The sequence below is a fragment of the Meleagris gallopavo genome, chromosome 1, assembly GCF_905368555.1.
Source record: "Meleagris gallopavo chromosome 1, MGAL_WU_HG_1.1, whole genome shotgun sequence".
NCBI classification, from domain to species: Eukaryota; Metazoa; Chordata; class Aves; order Galliformes; family Phasianidae; genus Meleagris; species Meleagris gallopavo.
In genome coordinates this window covers 135,963,416-135,988,050 of record NC_139404.1, presented here as the reverse complement: position 1 = coordinate 135,988,050, position 24,635 = coordinate 135,963,416, and the positions used below count along the sequence as shown (strand labels likewise).

Here is a 24,635-nt window from a genome sequence, read left to right as displayed (position 1 = left end):
GTAGCAAAATAAATTAATAATAATAATCCTTTCTCATACAATACCATTAAAGGAAGATAAGATTTTTCTTTCAGAAAATGTTACTAGGCTTCTAGGTAAACAAGTACGTTGAATGAGTTCAATCTTACCTTCTCTAGATACTAACTTTTGCATTGCATTAAATGGGAAAAGATGGGATTCAACTAGTCACTATAGAGATTTTTCCTATTCCAACTATCACCCTGGGGCAGAAAAACACAAATTCCAAGATTTAGGAATAATAAAACCATCTTCCTGGTAAGAACCAGGAATATGAATGTGAACACAGCTAAAACAGTTCTGACGTTAACTTCTGAATCAGAAAGTTTTCTGTTCTGTAGCTGCAGTGGATTTTCAAAGAACCTGTATGTTTGCACAGCAGATCCTGTCTGGCTACAAAGAGTTGAATCAGATCTCTGGAGGCCTCTTTCAAACCAAGAGTAAAGGAAAATATTGTTTTGCTCTGTTTATATTTCTTTAGTCGGTGAAAGGGGAAAATGTCATAATCTGTTCTTTTGTGAGATATCAGTGTAACTGATTCCTGTGAGGAATTATGAGGTTTATGGTTTGCTTTCTTCTTCTGATCCACTTGCCAATGTGTCAGTTCTCTGCTGTTAGCAGTTCTCTATGTAGCTAACCCAAGAGAAAAAGAATCGTAACAGCTCTTATCTAGCACAACTGACCACACTCCCTAGCATATTTATTTTGGTAAAGGAGTCCAAGATCAGTGAGTGAAGAATTTTTACATGCAAGTGCCTAAGAATAAATATTTAACATAAACAAATATTTAACTAAATACAGGACAGCATCAGTAATAATTTGTGCAATGCAAGTCACTGCGGATTATGTTATGAATCAAAAATCCTGGATTTTGTCTATAAATCCTTCATTTTTTTAATAAAAACGACTCACAAATAATACTGTTGTGTTCACTCACGAACTCAAAATAGCTAATAAAAAAGATTCTGATATTTCATATTTACTTATTTACACAATCCAGCATATCCACCATTTTCTGTAGAATGTCATGCTGTATCCACGTGGAAACAGATGCAGTAGTTATCCAAGCCCTTTCTGTGCTGTCCAGTTGAAGAAAATAAGAATAGAGAAATGAAGCAAGAAATGAAGGCTGTTTCAGAATACCATCCTCATCCTCAATATGACATCCTCCACATCTCTCCCAACAGACAGAGGTATCTAAGCTCTTTGTAACAGTGCTGACAAGCAGGAAATAGAATTGCCATGTCACTGTTTTGCATGGGCTGGCTGACACTTCTCAGCTTCAGCAGACAACACTTAACAATGTGTTCATATCTTGGGGGAGAGCATATCACTTATACCGCATGAATTCAAATATGCCTATTTGAAGCTTTCATCTAATTCTGGTGTTGTGAAGGATTTTGTTACAGCCATCAGCCAAAGTTAAAAAGTGACTTTTATAACTGCACAAATATCTTTTCTGTGCTAACTTCTATGCAATGTTGCATCAATTGTTCTAAAAACAAACACAGATCATGCACTCATGAAACCATGTTCAATGGTTACAGGCCACTGGAATAAGATGGAGGAAGTGTTGTTTTTTTTCTTTCTGGGTTTTTAAGTACTGTGAAGTAGGAAAATTTATTGTTTTCCCAACTCAGTAAAACTTTTATGTGTAACTGACTTCAAACTTGTGTTTGATCTCACTGATTCCACTTTAATCTTAGTATTATCATAAATGTTAATATGAAGAATCAATGGAAGTTAAAACTTGGCACTCTATGGTGCACTTTGGTTCACTATAAAGGGGAGATGAAGTGTGTAATGGACTGCAGGCAACAAGTAGTAATAGAAACCTAATCTTCAGCATTGCCTACCATTTGAGGTGTCTCTGCTACGCTACACAATAGGCCACAAAATCTTAACTTGCATCTTTACCTATACTTAAATATTTAAAACAAAGACAGTATTAATTGGACTTCTCTTACTACAAAGTCTTAAATCTTCATTCATTGATGCTTTGTTGCTAGAAAATCCTCAAGAAGATCAACATTATAGGAGGGTAAAGCAGTATTTCATAATCAAGTTCCAGCTCCAACACAACCAATATGTGTGTTTTGGGTGTCATTTAATGTGACATTGTATTAAGAAGCACGGATTAACAAGCTAATCCTTTCCTTCCCCTTACTAATGATGCTCAGTGAACCATGTACCTGCACAATCATGTGAAAAGTGTGTGGCTTTAGTGCAGTGCATATCCCTCCTTCCCATCCAGCTCAGGGCAGCAACCCTGATTAAGCATAGTGGTCATCACTGAAAATTCAATATTACCAGCTCAGTTAATTTTTACCTTAAGCTAAGGTGAAATTGCAGTAGCAGAGATACATATTAGTTCCAGATGAAATGTTAGCCTTATATGATTAGTTATCTAAAATCTAGGTCAGTTTACTGTCCTCATTTTAAATATTTGTTAAGTCCTTCTCAGAAATATGCTGTATTTTTCTAATAGCTATTCCCATAACAGCTTCCTCCATCCCAAGTTTTTAACTTAGGTATAAATAAAGATTGAATTTAAGGACTGTTTTACCAGACTGGGAATGAATGACTTCACAGTTTTACATATGTTTTCCAAAATTTCTTCAAACATTCTGAGGCAAAAGATATTGAGTGTGTAAATACAGGACACTACCTCTCAAGAATAAATGGTACTAACATAGACTACATTTTCAGAGTCGTAGAATAAGAAATTACAACAAACATCTTTACTTCTTTAGATCCACCATATGAATGTGAGAGGACAATGTACTCTGCTTAGTGAGAAAAACCTGCCTTGCACTTAGCACTGTTTGATATGTAAACAGAAATGAGATAAAGACAAAGCAAAACAGTTGACATCAATGAAGAGAGCGACATTTACAAAACATGATAATGAATAGCTTCTAGTTGCATTCTGGGGTTTTGTTTTTTTAAAGGGAAAATGGCACATTTTTGTTGCCTTTTCTCCTTTGTTTTCAGCTTTTAAACCAATTCCAATCAGAACAAGATTTACATCCTTTGAAACTTGTTACACAGTAGTACTGAGCTGTAATTCCTACTATTTAAGCACACAGATTTCCACTCAAGACTAGTGCAATAAAGCACCAGAAACTGCATTTTAAGAATTAACTTTGTTTATGTCAATAGGTAAAGTGTAAGCACAGCATTAATAGATTAAATACTACAGATAGCTTTGGTGATAGCTAAAATAGAGCTCGTGTTTGTATTTTTCTAAATCAAGAAAATTACATATTAAGATCTTTTGTAAACAGGGATCAGCACAGAAATATTAAAATAGCCAGTATGTTGTTCAATAAACATATTTGCCTTGACATTTTCGTAAGAAAAAACCTCGAATCAAGAAGTGCACACATATTACAAAATACATGATTTTTTACAGGCAGTGAATATACTCAAATGGAAAATGAAAAAATACAGGCCGGTCTTTATCCTCAAAATGCCAAATGTCTTCAGGCTAAACTCAAGCATGCATTTTTTTTTTCAATTGTCTTGATATTCCTGTGAAATAGACTTTAATCAGAAACTCCAGCCTCTGTTTCTAAAATTGCCATGAAAATGTAAATCCGGGATAATTTAATTCAAGAAAAAAAAAAAATGAATGCACAACAGGAGTGACTCAAAATAGGATTTTTTACAGTCCTGATGAAATTATTAGAAATAAGAATGGCAGCATACATTACAGTGTCTGTTTCTCTGATTCCTATTGTTCAGTATTTCATGGGCCAGAATCACTCAGGAGATCACAATCACTTTATCAGTACAACTTCAGAGTTGAATACACACTAAAGAACAAGCATGATGACGGTAATGAAGATGGTGATAATAAAGAAATAGCAAGTACTGATGACTGATGAACATGTAAAGGAAATAAGTCAGTCTGCATGCAAGTGCAAACTGGTCCAATCCGTGTCCTGAAATGCTTCAGAAATTATGTATGAACTTCGCTCCTACCATCAAGAGTTATTTTGTACTCCCCTGTTCAGACTTACTTTGGCACTAGTTGCCAGGTAAATGTCATTAAGTTTATGAGCCCCAAGGGATTTCTCCACCAGTGTTGGCTACATCTTTAATGCTGATTCATTAAATAAAGCTTACTGGGTTAAGAGCCACAGTATCAGATCTACAATTCAAATAAGTGCTTTGAGAACCTGCTTGTAACTTTCACTAGTATCCAATTAAAACATTGCTAACATAATTCAAACTGATTTCATATCATTGCAGTCTCTAGATGAGTTGGTTTATGAGAAGCCCTCTTCCTCCTGCATATGAAGGTATGGCTGTGTGTATTCAGCCACGTATACTAAACAAGTAATTGTGAACAGAGAGATCCCTTTTGCTACCTTGGCCAAAAAAGTGAAGGTCATCCAAGTCACAAGTTGCTTTTGAAATACTGATTTATACATTATTTAATACCAGAACAGGGAGGAGACATTTTTAAGAAGCTTTAATATAGCATAATATAAATAATTGCTAACAATTATTTACTTGTCATTGGCTAAGAAACTCTCATACACTACACGAACACAAGTTGGTACAGTACCTAACTTTATCCACTTGTTCTACAAAGCAAGAATATTCTTATTTCTGGAGTAAATATGTATATATTTGTGTACACTGAACCATTAGTGACCATCACCCCGATGTAAACAGAGGCACCTGCTTCTCCCTCAGTCAGAAATCCCATGATACCAGGCGCACAGCTCAGTCAAGGGGAAGGCACGACTGCTCCCACCTCCCCCTGCCCTGGCCCCACAGGCAAGACTGACAGCAATGGCAACAGGGTGGATGTGTGTAGGTGTTTCTCTGCCATATTTTAAGCCCTGCCAGTAAAATCAGGCTGGATGAAAATTCATGAACGATCTGCTTCTGACATTCAATCTCCCAGGTTGCTTCCCTTTATCTCTCCTGAGGCAGTAAGTACTAGACACAAATGAGCTGTATGCTCAGTGAACCTGAAGCAAATTTTGCAGGTGACACATTAAGAATTTGATTAAAGAGCCACATATAAGTAAGTTATTTATGTTACACTGAATTTACACTGCATAAAAGAAACTTCCCCCCCCCCCCCAAAAAAAAAAAACAAAAACACATACAGATCTACCTCCATACTTCCATGGCTTGCACATCTAAATAGGACAAAAAGACTCCACATCAAATCTTACTGCTAAAATCACATTGTAATTACACACAGAGATTTGCAGTTTGTACCATTTAGTTCCATAGAGAAGTTACAATGTCTTGAAAATAAAATAAACAATCTAAACTCAAATAAAATAATAAAACAATAAGAAACACAAAAGAAAGACAAAAGCAGAATAATTATGCCTTGGAATACCCCTTTGTTTTTTCAGATACGTGGGAAGCTGGAAAGGGAAAAGATTGGAGAGCGTTACAACTGCACGTTTGAAAAACATGCTCTACAGAACCTCATGATGGGATAATACATTCCCTGTCCCAGTTTTGACTCAAGGATCAACCTGATGCTGTAAGATATCTGAAGTTCAGTTAATCGTTGTACATGTTTTACTGGAAGTTGCTCCAGTCCTCTTAATTCTGTTATGTGATTGAAGAGGCCTGTTTAACAGAAGATTTCGCCCCAGAAATATGGCAAGTATACATAAAAGAGATTATTAAAATATAGTGGGAAAGCAATCACTGAGAACATGATGAAAATGTGGGAAAGTACTGCAGATACAAGAAAGTGCATATGCATCTTTAACAGTAAATCTTATTTCTCTAACTGCACCTGAAAAAGGAGACAGGTGATTCACAAGCAAACACAAATAAATCCTTAGAAATATTAGTATATAAGGATACACTCCCTTGCAGTAGCAGTTTTAACTCACTTGTGTTTGGGACAGGAAAGTGATAGAAAATAAAGCCCAACATAACAATGGTTTCAATAGGAAAAAATTATCAAAAGAGGATCATAAAGACATTCTCTGTGTTCTATTCATTATTGCAAAATTTTCGTGATATTTTCAATCCCCAGTTGTTTCCCAACAATTTCTTCTGTTAAATAATAATTTTGCCTTTTATTAACATCATTTTCATGATTCATTTTACTGTGAAAGGCCTTAGATTTTTTTTCTCCAAGAGGCTGGCACTGTTTTTTGTCTTGGTAATCCTCACCGTGAAGCTGGTGTTAGTCAACCCACGTCAAAATGAATGCTGCAATTTCTGTCTAAGTTTAATACTAAGCTGTAATACCATCTTGGTAAACTGATTTCTACGCATTTAATGACTTGGTTATTGTAAAATTTCATAAAGTTTAAAGCAGAATTTAGAATTAGAAGCATTCTTCATTAGCCAGAAATTACATTTCTCTCTAAATGCTGTTACAAACACATTTTGTCTCTGAATGGTATTTGCGCATTGTTTCAGTGCAGTTTTACATCATTTTAGTCAGTAGAAATTTTCTACTGAGTTCTTTATTTTAGAGGACTTCCTTGATTTGCATCATTCTTTGGATTTCTTCTAACAATTTTCTCACTTATGTTACTAATATTCAAGAAACACTGAAGCTTCATCTCAGATGAGCAGAGGCCTTATTAGCACAGAGCCTGCATATGTTTCTTCTCTGAAACATTTCAAACTATTCCCAGTTAGACCTCCCCAGTGTATCTACTTGTCTGATCCTGGGCGCTATTTGCACAGACTTGGTAAAAATGCAGCTCACCCATGTTAGATATTCTAGCATATGTGTGAAAATCATTACAGATCCCCCGAAAACTGTACTAACTTAAATCTTTTGACTGCTAATCAAAAGTGAATAAAAACTATTGAAACTGTTCTTGAGCCTATATTGCTTACCTTTGATATCAACTAAATATATCAAGTTTCATATGATTTTTGGTGTACTGGAGTGAGCCACAGCAGTAATACTTTGTCCTGTGATTTCAAGAGATGTGTTGTGAACAAGAAAGAGAAAGCGAAAGAGTGAGAGAAGACCCCCTCCAAACAAGGAATATTCATAGACTGTCTGGCTGATGGTGGTATAGCACAGGATACTCCCAGACTCTTCTGTCCAGCACTAAAATGCATAAAATCATTTTAGAAGCCAAGACTAATGAAGCTACCATTTTTATGACTGGTATAAAACTGAGATCTTAACAACTTCTGGTTATTAGCACTCAATTAACACATTCTTATGACTTTGGCTACACATAGGCTGTCAAAACTCAAAGTGAGTAATTACATTATAACTACTAAAAGATCTATATGCAGTTTCAGCAGGAATCAAAAGAAACTGCAAATGGCACCAACTCAACACAATCAGATTTAACTGTAGCGTAGAGGTGATTTTGAGCTATGACTCATGAAAGAACCAAGGGAAGAAAACCAGGCTACGCTGGGTTGACCTTGCTTAACCTTCTGAGAGAGAGTGAGAAAGAGTAACATAGCATAGTTCAAAGTTCATAATATCAAAGATACAGCCAGTTCAAACCATGCTGTGAGGCATCACTGTTCATGTATCTAACAAGTTGAGATGAGACACGTCCAATGGTTGAGGTTGCTGTACGCTACGAACAATTTATTAAATGACCTATTTCTGACTGGAAATTCATCAACAGTAATTGTATCAGAATGATTTTAGGAAAAACTTTAGAATATAAATTGCAGAATGATATTATTGTTGCAGATACATGAAATGTAATAGCTAAGTGGCTTGAGGAGCTGGATCCATTGAATCTCCCCCCACATAGGGGATGATTAGCAAGCTAGTTAAGTGCAGAGACATATTTTGTGCTTAAACTAAAAGCCAAATGACCTCCTCTACAATTTTTATAAGTGAGTAATCACATCTACTTTTTAAAGTAGGGTTTCTGCAGCAATTTCACCTTTTGGAGGTACAACCATTTTCAGTCTGTTGTGAAATACTGGTGGGCTACCTTAACAGTCAGCATGTAATTTCTTCAACAGGGCACCAAATTTAGCCTCAAGATATATTTATAACTTGCACAGCTCTCTGGAGGACTTTTATTTCTAACAAAAGATTGAACGTGGCCCAGTAACTTTAAAGTGTAAGGTATTCATCAACAGAATTCACAAAAAACTGGAAAGTCATCTGGTTCATATAATACTTAAACTCACATTTTTCTTCCTTCACTTCAAGAAATTTATTCAAAACACTGTTTTATAGCACATCTAATTTTCTGTTAAAATTAAGACAGAAGTATGTTCTGTTTTCACTGTACTCTATAGATCTTGGTAGTCTTAATTACTAATTTTGTTTTTTTTTCTCTTGGATTGAACAGATTCCATTTTTGCTGCCTCTCACTCACTTTTTTCCATGCCACAGACATACAATTCTGATGTTATTTTTTGCAAGTGTTTCTGTATCATGCTTACTCCCATAGAGACAAAAAAGACAAAGCCTCTCTTAATTAAAGTAATAGCAAATGTTATCACGCCAGTTATTATGCCAAGTCAAATGTAGAAATGCAAGTTTGTAGGTTGTAACTAAACCTGAGGAAGTAAACTCGCTTCAGCTATAAAAAGACAAAAGTCAAAGTGGTTTTATATGATCCAATCTTATTTTTTCTTTTCCGAACAGCTTATGGAACCATGAGAATGTAAAAGATCAAAAAATATTAAATATCTGTGTTCCTTTATATAGAAACACAGAGAGGATTGCCTTGGTTTTACTGTAACACTCTACAAGTACAATTTATTCCTGAAAACATCTCATTTTGTTATTTACATCTTGTTAGCTCTACAACCTAGACTTGTTAGAATTACGAGTTAGAGAAAAAAACATTGATGAAAAGAATGGTAATCATAATGAATGATTTCTTTATCTCTGAAAGTCTGTCAGTGGAGTGCAGCACACCCTCAGCCACCACTCAATCAATATGTATGAAGATTAATACAATGAAGAAGGGTTTGTTAACATCAGATGAAGGAATATACCCAGAGGAATATGAGTTTCAGATTTATGCTCCTGAACAAAGCAGAATTTCTATAGCATTTATTCTAAAAGCCAGACAAGTAACAAGCCCACTTGGGACCAAGACAAAGACACTGAGCTAAGTGTAAGACTTATTTTACTATCTTTGTTTTGTTAAATAAAAATTATTCTTGGATTTCATGTAAATTAATGATTACCAACCATCATTGGAAATCTATTTTCTTAAAGGATCCTTTGGGAATAATGCAGTAATGCTATAATATACAGCTAATGACAGAACTAGAATAAATAAATTAAACATCAAAATCCAAGGCTAAGGTACCTCTGCTTTCAAGTTGAAAAATACTATTTTGGATATCTTGACATGTAATTAGAGTGTAAGCATTCCTGTGCATATGCAACTAACCCCAAATTCAGGATGAACCAGCCAAAACAACTATATAGCCAGATACTCAAAACAAATATTGTCAAAGTTAATAATGTAGACATAAACTTTATGCATGAGGTGTAGGAATCTGTAAACAGGGCGAGAAATGGGCACTTAATTTGCAAAATAAAGCAGATGACACACATAAATATTCCAGTTTTGTTTTGAAAACCTGAGCTGTGATCCCAATTATATCTAATGTAGTTGCAATGATACCTCCTAGAAATGTGTGATATAGGATGTAAAGATCCATAAATATCTCAGATAAAGGGTTTAAGTTAGATGAAATTGAGTTAGTTTTCAGAAAGATAAAGAATTAAACTTATCCCCAAGTACCACACACTGTAATTAGCTTTTTGCTTAATATCAAGGCATACAGAGATAATTTTAGGGAGTAAGTTTCTTTCTACACGTTGCAGGCATCATATCTGCCCTGCTAAAAAACACAGAGAAATTTGTTCTGTAAACTAATGCACTGCTTAGGATTCCATTTAATTTCTGTTAAAATCTAAAGAGACTGGTTTTAAAACTTAGATGAACAGAAGTGAATTAGGTAAATAAGTAAAACTAGATGAAGTAGACCACCGAGTAATAAAAAAAAAAAGTCAATGTTCAATGCAAAAATCCCCTAAACTTAGTTACACTTTGTTGAATTTTTTGATCCCTGTTATATCTGAAAAATTCAGATTTCATTAGATTCAGATAAAATTCAACAGTGGAATCAATAGCAATAGCACTTTACAAGATGAAGATATATCTTAAGACAACGTACAGTAGATTTTCTGGTGTCCATCCTCAACAAAACCAAGTTGAGTCAGTCCTGATTACTGCTATGCTGCATAATAGATCACCACAGATGTCAGCCATTACTGGCATTGCCTCTCAACCCTTCCATCTTTGAAGTGGAAAGAACAACACTGGTGCTTGAAAATCACGCTCTAAGAAATTAACGAAGCCGGAATTTCAAAGAAGGAACAGGACAAGGAAGAGAGAGAGGGGAGAAATGTTTCTTTTGGTTGAATTCTGGTTGTTCACTTCTGGGAAAGGAAAATAATAAAACAAGTTGAATAATTTCATGAATGTGGTTTACTCACAAAATATGCACTAATAAGGAAGACAAAGGAAAACTGAGTAGAGGGGTACTGGGGTAAATAATAGTAGTAGTTTAGTTTGCTGGGGAAGTAAAGATCGAATTTATGAGGGCAGGGGAAAATTAAGTGAAATATGAAGGCACATTTTGCTAGAATATGTTGCACACTCAATTGAGAAGGTTCAATACTAAAAAAAAGAAAAAATCATTAAAAAAAATGTACATTAGTAAATAGAAAACAAAGAGGAAAAGAATAAATGGAATGCAACAAATAAAGTAAGCAAAGCAAAGCAGGACAGAGAAGATTTAGATGAGACTTTTGATGTTAAACATTTCCATGTTATATAGATGTAAAACTCACAGAAGCAAGTTTAAACCTGTTTCTTTCTGAATTAGCTTCCTACTAACCAGATGGTGTAGTTTAGCTGTCAGACCTCACTGGAATGTAAGTAAATGGAATTGCCTCACTTCAGTCAGAACCTACAGATCTTGTCCTTAAAATAGTACCACTGACTGTGTATCAGATTTTCACAGTACTATTGTATGACAACAGTTAAGAAACAAGCATTAACAGTCAAAGCTTTTCACTAGACAGCTGAAATATAAGTAAATGGTATTACGAAGATGGAACTGATTGAAGTGTATAATTTTAACATTTCTTATTAACACACATAGTTAAAAACAAACAAATTGTCACAGGCATAGATTGATCTAGTTAACTCTGTGACAGATTTTGCCTTTGAGTGCTGTCAAACAAAAGAAAAAAAAAACAAACAGAAAAACATCTGTTTTCATTTTTGCATTGTACTTTACCTATTCCTGACACTTTTTGTACTAGAATGAATTCCAGCAGAATTCCATAATCTTGCCACAGCTTAAGCAAAACTTGACACTTCCACTTTCAAGAATGTCTGAATATCTTGAATACCTATTCAAGAATATCTTGTCAACATGAGACACCAAAAAGGCCCTGGCCTTCCAGGGAAATCCATTTTTGGAAATTAGAATTTACTTGAATTGCTCCTTCTAAAATTGTTCTTCTAAAAATAGAAGAAGAAGAAGAAGAAAAAAAAAAAATGGCAAATTTGTTTTTAAGTCGTTTCATCTGAGTACAACAGTGGCTTAGAATTAAGATGTAAGCAGTCCTTCATCCTGTGTAAGAAGGCAGCAAAGGAGGTAAAAAGAACAGAACTAAACCAAAAACCTTTCAAAGAGTTCTCAATGAAGTTGACTACACACATGAACTAAAAATGGCCAAAAAAATCACTGTAAAAAAAACCACGTTTTCAATATTGTTTAGTTCTCTAGAATACAGAAATCTTAAAAGGTAGCTTATCTTATTATTTTGTTCAAGCTCCAAGTAAACTGTGAAATACTACAATTATCAGAAAGAAAAAAATACCCTTAGGCAATTTGGGGAGAAAGGCGCTTTAAAAGATTCTCTCCAATTTTTATATTTTGAAGGGGGAAAAAAAAAAAAGGACTGCAAATTATATTCTATTTGTGATTTAATATTTAGTGATACTGAAACTTATTTGAGTTTTGGTAATTGGTGCAAATTGAAATACTATTTGTATTGGCATTGTTGTTGTTTTTTCCAGAGAGAAAACACAAATTAGTTGATTTAGCTTGGATATGTGTTAACTTATAGGAAACAAAGTGTCAAGCATTGCATATATTACTAATAACGTGAAGAACAGAAAAAAAAAATTGAATGAAATAAGTGATTTTTTAGACTTTCCATATTTAGTCAAATTATTTATTTCTTATTCTTGACTGTCAGTAACATCTCTGTAAATTTGTACAGCTGTTACAATCCTCCATCTCTCATCAAAACTTCTACCAAAGTTATTTTTGTCACCAGCTGCTTTAAGGATGCATGTTCCCATATATGGCACTGCATCGATTTCACCTCTGAAGAATTTTATACTTGTCATCTGGGATCATAGAAAAACTTCAAGAACATTAGAATTTTGTACAGATTATCTTCATTGATGGAGCAATAAAAATTAACTTCCTCAATTTTTGCAAACTGGATTTAGAGCTGCACTTTCACTCTGAGTCTTCTTCCATTATCTCATTAGAAAATTTGTCAAACATGACTGAAAAATCTTTAAATGCCAATGGCCCTTTGCATGCTAATAAACATAGCTTGCACTATGTGTACCACTGCACTGCCTTGTATGCATTCAAATACTTGAAACATAGGCTTTTTGGAGAACATGAGTGTACCTTCAAGACTAAAAAAAAATACTAATGACTGCAGAAAATATTTGTAAGATTTTTTTACACCAATCTGAGATTCATCTCTAAATCCTTCAACTGTTGTGCAAAGTGATTAAAAGCAGGAAAAAAAAAAAAGAAAAGAAAAGAAAGAATGAAATTGTATTGGACATGAATTACAATTGAGCTTGGATATGTAAATGATGGATAACTTTCTGTCAGCATGCTCCAGACTTTGGGCAAGAAAAAAATTCCAGGACAAAAAGGTAATAATTCCAGGATTAAAAAAAAAAAACCTGAAAATTAACATTTAATTAGTATTCATTGCAAAAAAAAAAAAAAAAAAAAAAAAAGTATATTGGAGTATGACAATGGCAAGATGATTAATTTCAGATACTGCCTTTGAGAATCACCCATATATAGTCACCCAGTCTTTGACTTATCCTTTGTAAAACATCAGGTGCCCTTTCAAACTTCAAGGATTTGGTTTGTGTTTTAGTGCAGAGGAACCCGCCCTGGCTCCTCTCTATCCATTACAAGGAATTGCTTAAATCCTGGAAATACCGCTGGACTCTCACAACTTAAGGGAGGCAGAATAAAACTGTTCAAGAGTGAAAAAGGAACAATATTGAAAGAAAAGTAAAAATGATAGTCTGCTATTATTTGCATAGATGAATTACGAAGGAGACATGGCCAAGAAAACCTCCCACCCATAGGCATGCAGCTGGCAGGGATAATAAGCCTAGACTCTCCTGTCACAGCTTTCCTTACCTCCTATACATGTACATATGCAATGGAAAATGAAAGACAGCTGAGGAACCTGAGTGCGATCTTTACCTTCCATCTAAATTTAAATACAATGAATGCCACTTTTCTAATTGCCTGGAGCTTTATTCTGTCAATAAACACGAACCTCAACAGTGAAGCTCATATATCCTCAACACTGGACTTTAATGAGGTAAGACTGAGAATTTTGGTACACAAAACTCTTCACAAATACTTCAGCACACAAAGTCTATCAGCACTTTGGTAAGGTGACATAACCTGGCGCTTCATATGGAAATTATTACTCAAGCAGGACTATGACCCGCAGGAAAATCTAATTAAACCCTTCCAGATTTAGCTATTTCATTCATAATATTTAGATCCAACCAAATCTGTAAGACAGGTCTAACACCTGTTTGGATTTCCCACTAGTCATCAGGTACAGATACAAGCAACAGTTAATTTACAAAGCAATCAGATCAAATTGGTATTGCATAATAACCACATTTGAATAAAAATCTATGCCAGGCTTTGTGGGGCACTGTAAGTTTAAATCAAAGTAAATATCTATGGGGAAAAACATGATCAGACTTGAGTAAAAGGAAAAAGAATGGCACATCAGAGGACTTGAATGTATCTAAAATATTTATTTTTACAGCTCTTCTGTGAATTTGCCTCGCATCATTACACTGCCACAGCTACATCTGTAGACAAACAACACAGACGTGGAAAACAGTTAAACAATGCTCAAGATGAATATTTCTCACTGTTATTTTTAAATGAGAGGACAATCAACTGTGGCATCTGAAGATAAAAAGACAGGGAAAAAAAGAAGGAAGACAGGGAAATACACAATGTCATCCTGGTTTTATATCACCAGCAATTAGAAAATAAAGGCTACCTCCCAGGTTATGTTGAACTGGGGAAAATCGGGGTTAGTGGCCACACACTATCTTGAAATCTTGAGCTCTTGTGTGTGAGGGAACGGTAGACTGGGGATCTATGTGGATGATCCCAGAATAATCCTATTTTGCACACATTGTATATGCTCTTGTTAGAAAAGGGGTCTCAGAAACACACAGAGAAAAGTCAAAGTCTTGCATTTAGTGTCTCATTCACTGTCCCTTGCTGTTTAGTCCAAGTCCTTGTGAAATCCAAACTTTACCATTTAAGTGGGGGATGATTTCCTCAGTGATCAAGCAAAGAGGTCCTGATCAGTTTCAATTCTAAGGAGAAATTCAACCACTCCACTAAAATTGCATGAAATTAATGTAAAGTTTTCTCACTGACAGTGAATTGGGACCTTCTCTGAAAACCAGTAGAAGAAAATCATTTCTGTGGCCTGATTTACAGCTATTGTGGCAAATAAGTTCCACTGCTTTTAAAGAGTGGGAGAAACACAGGCAGGCAGAGCACATACTGCAGTGTACTTTCTGCTGTGGGAGAAAGGAAAACTTTTTCACACCTGGAAACAGCACAGCCTGAGCTACAAACACAAAATGAATTCCCTGACCAGAGTCCAGTTGCTACATGAGTTTGTATATTTATATTTTCCCCAGGCTGAAGTTGTTCATTTTTACCCACACAGCTTATTTACAAACAATATAAGTGAACCTATACACGTTGGGTGGCAGAGACCTGACGTTACAAAGGAGGATTGAAAACTGGCCCTACATCAGTATCAACTTGCAGGGCTGAGAGAATGGTATCAGTTTGCCTATCAGAAGCCTGAACAGTACAGTTAATTAGGAAAACTAGCAACCAAAAATGTTGACATCAGGTTGAACCATCTTTTCTGGAACAATTTTCTGTAAGTAGCCTTAAGCTACTTTCAGTCTCTAATATACATATAGAAATGTGACAACATGATAGTTCAATGACAGTATATTTGAGTACTTATACCTATTACACAAAAATATTCTATTATTGTTATTTATACACTATAGCATTGGGGCATAAATGAAAATACAAAATAACTGATCCAAAGCAATATAAGAAGATCTTTCAACTCTCTTCTGTAAGAATTTTCCCATATTATTTTCTTTTCTGTCTAATCATTCTGAGTAGCACCCTTTCTTCACCAGACTTGAAGACCACTTACAAACTGACCTATCAGCATTGTCACCTCTCTGTTTCACTTTGGTTGCAAGAATTGTCACTAAGGTAGTACATACTCTATCGATAAGCCCAAACTTCACGTGCCAGAAGAGCAATGCTTACAGTAATAGGACAATATCTGTACTCAAAAAAAGACAGACAAAAGAACAAATCAAGAGTAAATCAAGAATATAACTTAAAATACCTAACATCTCCTATATTGCATGCAATTGGTAAAATAAAGTTCTGCAGTTCTTTTGAAATACACAAAGTTAACAGAAATTTTGGAAATTTTGATCTAGGATCTGCTGATTAAATCAGCTTCTGAATATAATGAATTCAGAAGTGCAGCTGTTAAGAAAAAAGCCTTGACTTGCCCTTTGGAGACTGTATCTGACATGGTTCCCTTGCTCAATTCTGAGTAGCGATCTTACCTTTCAGAAAATGTTTCTATCCTTATCCATCATGATCCACGTGCAGACACAGCAGGAAACATACCCCTCCATACACAGATCTGTATGGCTCACTGAGCTATATTTGGCTCAGTAGAACACAGCCCAGTCCTGTTCACCACATGCTGCCCTAATGGTCATTATATTTGCAAGCACATGACTTGAAGTTTCTGAGCTCAGCATCCCTCTCAGGAAAGCATCAAGTACCATGGAATTTTAACCTATTAAACACCTATTAAACTTCCCTCTTGGGTGAAACCCCAGCCTGAAATTCTCAGTGACTCCAAAGGGGAGGGATTTCCCCTTTATGTTATTTACATCAGCTCTTAATTGAGCTCTGTAAGTTGCTTTGCACATGAACTACCTCTTACATTTTGTAGCATCAAGTATAAACATAACCAGTATCAATTATATTAATTTGGTACTTTCCTTTAAAATGAGAATGTAAAATCAATGCTGTATCTCATTTTCCTATTGCAATGGCTTAAGCAAACCACAAAAAAAGTCTTGTGATCTTAACAGACATCATTTATTAAGATTGTCTAATCTTCTACTTCAAGTTGCAAATTTAAACAATGTAAAGAGAACAGAAAATTTTTAAAAAGCCGTTGGTTATGAACCATCTATAATTTCAGAAGTTTTATTACCTAATTAAAATTGGTTTAAGAGTCAAGATTACACTTCTTTAAAGAAAACATAGCCAATTCACTTATTGATGTTACCAGAACGATATGATCTCATCAAAATTGCACTGTCAGAAATCACGAACCAGTAACAGAAGCCAAATTCTCCCTTCCTGATTCATGTATGAGTTTGTCACAGTAGAAATTTCCCCCTTGTTTAACTCCATTAATTGAGAAAAATCTTTCCCACTGAACTCTTATTCCCAAGAATCTAAGGAAAGAAATTCTTGGCTTGAACTCTCAATCATACAAGATAAAATCTACTTGATGAAGCCAAAGCAAAGCTTTATTGATAAAAAGCAGCTTTATGCAAATTTTAAGCTATAAATTACTTCTAGAGCTTTGGCACTTTACTGTACAGACATATATTTAGAAATGCTGTTTTGTTCTTTTTTAGATGCTTATCAAATACCTCATCAGATAAAGCTTTGTTCATGTGAATCTAATTATTCATGTTTTAGCTAGGCTCTTTCCTGTTAAATCTTCTTGCAAAACTACGTAATTTTTTTTTTTTTTTTCTGAATAAACTGAGTGATTCCAAAAAACTTTTGCTAAAAGAGCAATAAAGTAAAGATCAGAACCCTTTTGGTCTTCAAAAGATTAAAACCATAGAATTTAATACTCTCCTCCTCCTTTGAACTGGGATGTTTTTAGTACAGCAACTTAGCCTCAGGTTACCTCAAAGTAAGCACATTATACTATCCTGTATAAAATCAAATGTGTTAACAGATTAAAACATTACTTGACAACAGTAGCCTAAAGATTAATGTTTAACATATGATCAGAATCAAGTAACAGTTTTTCTGCAAAAATGAATGCTGTATCTTTCTCTTTACAAGCCCAAATGGTCTAATTCAGGAATATGCTTTCATTCCAAAAGAATCTGAATTAATAAATTTCAAGATATCCTCAGAATTCCTGAAAAATTCAACAAGTTCTTATTCAAACTTCTTGTGTATCAAACATTTGGTGTATATTCAGCCTTAGAGATACTACATTTAGACGTCTATACACCGATCTTTGTCATTAAGCAGGAAGTACAGTTTACGAATCCACAGATGTGGTTGTTTACCCGAAACACGTATCCACTTGTAAATCTACATACAGCTGAATACAGACTCAATCACCTTTGAATTTCACTGCAAGCCAAGACAATCAACTCACACAGAGACACAAAGACCTAATTTTAGGTGTTGGATGTCAAACCCTATTCCTGGTTTCAAAGCAGTCAAAACCTCATTTCTTTCTTCATAACAACATGAAGTAAACTGAATTTGCATTTACTTATGGTGAAATCTCACCAAAATCAACACATTCCAGAAGAAAAGTCTTATTTTATTGACATAGCCTTCCCTGAAGACAAAATATTTCATCAGAAAAAGAGAGGAGAAAAGTAACTCTAGTCCACAAAAAAATGGAAGAATAAATCAAAGAACTGAGAAGTTTCCTTCTTCTTCGTTCTTTATGGCAATAATCCTAGTAGACAAGACACATGCTGCACAATGAAATCCTTGTGGACATGGACTTGATAATAAATAACTTTAGAGATCATTTATGATTTAGAATACAAATGTTAACAACTGGAGAAAGGATCTACCTCACCAGCTCGAAGGTGTTAAAATATGTAAAACATTAATACTAAATATAAAGCTGTTATCCTACCTGTGTGTAGACAAATTACTGAGGTACAGAGTGTATTTTTCTTCAGCAGATAGACCATCCATCATCAAGTAAAAAACATGAAAATTACTCTGGTTGAGAGGTTGCATAATGACACGAGACTTCTCCAACATGTACGTATAAATTCTAGCTGATTAAGAAACAAACAAATAAATTCATTGTTATCTTGATTGCTCTATACTCATATTTTTTAAACCATTCATCACTGCAATACTGAAAAATGGAAAATATTTTAATAAAGCAGTCTGACGTTTGTATGATATAAAAAATACTACCATTTGTAGTACCATGATTTTCTATATAGGATCATATATACAATCCTAATTCTATTAAAATTAGTTTCATTTTCTTAGGGAACCAGTTGCCATATTTGGCAAGATTTTCTAGGAGAAAACCTATTAGTAATCTCACCCAAGTGTAGCAATCTGAGAATTCCAAGGTCCCTCTTAATGAACAAAGATGTAAGAAAGATTCAAGACGTCCTGGAAAAAATGGTCCATGGATCCATTTCTTTTTTCTCTCTTGGCAATCAAGAATGCTCATCATAATAGTATAGATTAGCCACCTAACTTCTAGATGGCTACAACAAGACAAATTGCATGGTTGTCAGCAAGCCCATTAACCAATACTTGGGGAAAGACGTGTATTCCAGAAGGGCTATGATGAGCTTGCCATATGAAAAGCCACATGAATCAGCACATCTGCAAGGAAGGGGAAGGAGGAAGAACTCAACCATGATTTGCTACGGAAACGTTGCTTATAGGATCATACATAACTCCATGCTCACTAAGTTTTTTGAAAAAGGCACTTCCAACAAGGTTGCAGCACACTATGCTGCATCTACATGCTTTTCAATCCCTGCAATACAGCAGAGCTTTCACAGGGTGTTAGTGAGCACCTCTATCCTAGAAAAAATTGTTGTTTAGAGGTTAAAATGCACTTCTCAGCAAAGAGGAGCTATATTTTTGAAACCATGCAAACATAGAATATAGAAGTGTATTAAATCATATCTTCCAATGGTATGGATAATGACCAAGTATACAAGCAGTTGCTGCATGCTCAGTAATACAAACACTGGCATATGCATCCACTAGCTTTTTTTTTTTCTTTCCCTTTTCTTGAAGAAAACTGTGATTAAGCATAAAGTAGCACTCAGTATTCAGTGCAGTCAAAAATGCTGCATTTCTCAATATATCCAGAATTACAACTTCAAATGCCTGAGGGACTGGAATTTTGAAGGTAGAGTTGGAGTTTAAAGATTTCTAAAGATGGGAAGCACTGAAATATCTTTTATTCTTCTTGTATCTTATTTCTTACCCTACCATCAACTAATTTTAAAAGAGGCTCTTACTAATCCTCAATCACTTTTTCTTCTGTGCAAATGTCTTCACTAAGGCTTTCATAACTATCACTCAGATGTTTTCAGTATTCACTGGTTAATAAAAGCAAGAAAATATATATTGGAAGTCATCTGATTAATTAATACAGTTGACTTTAATGATGGGCAACACCACTTATTTAGATTACAGAGATTAATTCAGCACCTTCCAGCTACTTCAAGTCACCCCACTTCAATAAGGCTAAATACAGTTCATCTCAGTTAGCATCTCCAGCACTAGGAACAGCTGTTATGAATTGCTGAATTTCTGATCAGCAAGAATCATCTTAATGAAACTAAATTAACTCAGAAAGAAAATTATCACAGCCTTCCTATAACAAATAATGATATGTTATTTAATCTATGCGAAATAAAACAGAAAAATAATGGAGTTCTAGAGCAAAGTCTGTCATGTTTGTGCAATGTCTGCTGTACTTACAGGTACAAGGAAACTTCTAACAGATCAGACAACCTACTGAGTAGCTGCAGTCAGCAAGCAGACCCCGTTCTGAAAATGTAGCCAGTGAAATCTTCGAGCTATGCATTTTTTGAAACTATATTGCTTTCTCAAAAACTTTGTTGCTAAACACAGCCACTGCTAAATAGTAAGATTCAAAATTTCCTAGCTGAAACATGGTACAAAAATACATCAGAGAATTTAGCTGGCTGCAGTCTTTCTTACATCAAAAAAGGAAAATCATGTTTTAAACTTTTTTTTTTTTAATTGATCAAAAATGTTTGCAAACACAGAGAGGCCTTGCCACTCATCTCAGGACTTAAGCCAACTTACGTGAGGGATCATTTGCCCTTCTCTTTCCCAAATAAAAACATCAATTTTACTTCTGGAAATAGGTATGTAATCCTTGTTTCACTACTGTGTAATGGGCATGCAGCGCTGCTTATGATTACGATATTTTGGCGTCTTCAAGTACTGTTATGTATGAGCTCATTTTAGAATAAACCACTGGTCTGTAGATTATTCTAAATTCGTTCTGATGTATCACTTTCTACTAGTTCCCACTGTCTTACTGTACTCAGCCTCAATGAACAGTGACTTAATCTGGGTTATATTTTCTCCACTTGTTTGGATGAAAGCAATGGAAGGTACCTTACCATAAAGCTACTTATCACAAGAGAAGTCTAATTTCAGCATAATACTGCAGGGTTTCTGATCACAAACCAGAGTCAAAAGAGACACAAACCTCTCTGGATGTCTCTTATGGCTTTTAGCAGAACCACACTCAAGAGTTCCACTCTTTCTTTCAAAACCTCATGGCACTGTTTGTAATAAAGACCAAAACAAGCCTGCAAGTGAAAATCATGGCCAAACTTTCTGTTCTGCAGGTGTACAGGACTTTCTTCTACAAGAAAAAATCTTATATGACAAAAGTCAGAGCATTTACAAGGTCTAGGCATGAAAGAACTTCAGCACAAACAAAAAGCTGTTTCAAAGTTGATCCAATTCTACTTAAAATGCAAAGAATGCTACCTTGAACTTGTCTTGTATAATAAAAATGTACGTATGTAGTCAGTGTGCCTCCTCCTACGTAAACTGTTTTGACCTCTCCCTCAAAGCTCAGTCTGTTAAAGAGTTTAAACCCTTTGCTGGAGGCAGCCTCGTGTCACTTGAATTTTTGTTTACAGTTCAGACATACTTAGCCCAGTTTCCTCAAATGAGTTATAAAGTCTTATCTCAGCAGAATCAGGTGCTCTGTATATTTACACTCTTCATTCATGCTTAAACAGTGTAAGACAGTAAATACTGCCTCGAATAATCTTGCAAATAAATATACAGAATCATTAAGTACGATTTAAACCAGGCAAAGACAAAATGCCAGATTCTTTTCTCATTTATTGTAATGTCAGTCAGGGGCAATTTCATTCAAAACTGATGCATAGCAGTAGAAAATCCAACACCTACAGTGAAAATTAAACAGCATGAACAACCACAATGTACATGTACTTATTTTTCTCCTGTACTGTAACTTCTCATTCTTAAACAAATTTTGGAACTTTTGGCTACCTAAGATTTAGTTTAAGTAGTTTATGCTGTTCTTAAGTATATGCAGAATGTTGGGCAGATAAGCAATTTGTTTATATTGTTCATGGCCTTAACTCAACCCTAGGTTTTCTCTTTCTGTGTCAGTGGTTTCAAAGCGATAAAGGCACAGCACCAGTGTATCAGAAAACTGACATCAGGTTCTGATTAGCTGTTTCCACATTATCATTTGCAGACAAAAGCTGTGACTTAAACTAGCAAATATGATAGAAAAAAAAAATCAGATTCTTTCAGTGAAAGGGAAGCACTCAAAATTTTGCTGAATACATAACATTCAGGCTTCCACACTATCCTCATCTGGGAAGTCAATGACTTAACCTTAGTACAGATGTACCACAAAAATTAAGCCATTTATGTTTCTGAAATGCTCACATACTGAAATTTGTTGACACAGTACATAGAAAAACCATAGAAAAACCATCATTCTGGTTTCAGAGCAGGATAACATGGCACAAGCTACATATGGATCAATCAAGGGAAAATTTTTACTGTAAATCAAAACTGAAGAAAGTGCTACTGATTTTTCACACAGATATTTTCGCTTATTCTTGCTAAGATACACTGAATATTCTTGAGAAAATAAACTGTAGTTATCACTATGAAATATTTTCAAACAACACTTTTAGAAAAAAAATATATATATACATACTAATACACATTAACAATGACTTTCTTTAAAAATGAGCAGTTTTGGAAATGTTTATCCAGTGAAATCTAAGTTAATCAGATCAAAAATGTGCCACCACATAGCTTTGCTATCCAGGAGGATCAGTGCAAGCAGGCAACAGTGTACAGTTGCACTCACCTCTCATTTTAATACAGAGTAACTTTTTGATGGCCTACAGAGACCAGAAATAAAAGTTCTTCCAGACTGGCTCAGGTGACCAGAATTTTCAGAATCCACAGAACATTTGCTCAATATCTACTTTCATCACTAATGAACGTGTGCTGGTAATTACAAGATTCCCACTTACAGTGAAAGCAGACATTATCTCCACGCTCTCACCTCAAACTGAAAGAAACATCAGCATGATTCCTAGTTCCCTCAGAGGAAGCTCAAAGTTATAATAATTTCTAATTTGGTTATTAGAAAGCATATCTTTTTTGTCTGCCCTAAGGTTAACAGCTAAGCTTAAGGGATACTTAAAATGCCCAATACCACAATATTTCCAAATGCAGAAAGTAATCTGCTCATTACTTATGTTACTCAGTAAAGTGACACACAACTGTCAGAGTTTGCTTAGTCTCAGGCACGAAGAGGAATACTGATTCCTGGGAAATGGAAGAGGAAATAGCAGTGGTCAGTTTTTTCCTTGTGTTTTTCTGCCACCTGGTGGTTACACACAGCAGCTCTCTCCCTCTAAGAACTGCTCTACTTCGGACAAGCTGTGGATTCACGTGCTATGAATCATGTTCCTCTGACACTTCATAAACTCCACTTCTTCACATAGTTGAGGCAATTGATAACTATTTGTATGTCACACTGTGACTCCTCACCTTCTAGTCTAGAGTAATCATAAAATAGTCATTAGACATTTTAAATATTTACCTGCAATTAATGTCCTTTTCTTCTCACAAAATTGTAGCTCAAAATATTTTATAAAACAGCTGGAAAAATCACTCAGGGGTGTCTTAGCATGTCCAAAGGCTTCCAAGACACAGTTTACCTTCAAGAAAAAAATGGTAAAACAGTGACAAGAGAAGAAAATATTTCAATAAATGTCAGTGAAATTGGTTTGGGACCAGTAACAGAAAAAATAAGACTACTTTATAGTTTGGAATTTAACAGATTTCTTGAGAGATTTTTTTTCAGTATAGAAATTAAAGTAAAATAGTTTAAAAACCCCACCTAAGTGCTGTCAGAATAGTGGGACCTGTGAATGGAAGGGAAAAGACAAGGGCCCAACCTCAGACCCTTCAGTGCTATTAATTAAAACAGCTACTTGTGCAGTAGGTGGCAGCAGAAACTAGTGAACTTAATTTTGGTTTCACTCCTGTAGCATTGAGATTCAGGGTGTATTTGCATAAATTAGGCTAATTCAGCACCTGGTTTGACCAGTGTGGCTTCAGTAACTTCCAACGGTGCCATGTGCAACTGCAGCAAGCACAAATCTAGGTCATTGTGTTCATTAAAGCACCTTAAAAAGGCAAATAAAGCAGAGCTATAATGTGATTCCCCCTGGATGGGATCTGCTACACCTACTTCCTCTGTCTGAAGCCAGCCATCCCACCTGAGCTATTCACAAGGAATCCTTCTATAAACAAAATGCAACTCATTTTTCTTAATATGGGATGATTCTCTTCTATCTGTACTGATTACGAGTCATTGAAACATGCGCCTAATTCTATACTACTTGACTAAACAAGACTAGGACTCTAACCTCTATGGTATGTGACATGGTAGGGTTCATATTTACATCGCTTCCATTTGCAAAGCGATGTAGATATAGAATTGTGAATGGTTACTGGTACGTATTGCCAGAGTTCCTGGTGGGGATTTAAACTGTGCCAGGAGACAAGTCTTAGCAAAGACAGGACTCCCATACCTTCCAATTCTCACTGCTCCCACATTTCTATCCAAAACATACAGTTTTCAATTGTTTATTCACAAAGTTACAAGTCAAGTGAAAAATTTACACCTACAGTGTGTTAGCATATAGTCTAATTTACCTGATATGTAAAACAGGTTCACCTGATTTCACAGTGTGCATTGGACATAATTTGTTCTGCTACTGAAATCAATTATGATTGACCAAATATTTCAGAACTCTTGCCTATTCCATATTTAATACACAAATACCAAGTCTATAATTTCA

General features: G+C 35.1%; 1 protein-coding gene across 7 annotated transcripts in view; it reads right to left on the bottom strand.

The window, feature by feature from the left end:
- Positions 1–24,635, bottom strand: part of MYO16 (myosin XVI) — a 356,972-nt gene that overhangs the window by 130,625 nt on the left and 201,712 nt on the right. For all 7 annotated transcript variants that reach the window (XM_085215386.1, XM_085215393.1, XM_085215400.1 and 4 more), the window contains exons 15-16: positions 23,369–23,486; positions 18,365–18,512 (exon numbers count right to left, since the gene is read on the bottom strand). In XM_085215386.1, the coding sequence (XP_085071512.1) occupies positions 18,365–18,512; positions 23,369–23,486 (266 nt within the window). The remainder of the gene's footprint in view (positions 1–18,364; positions 18,513–23,368; positions 23,487–24,635) is intronic.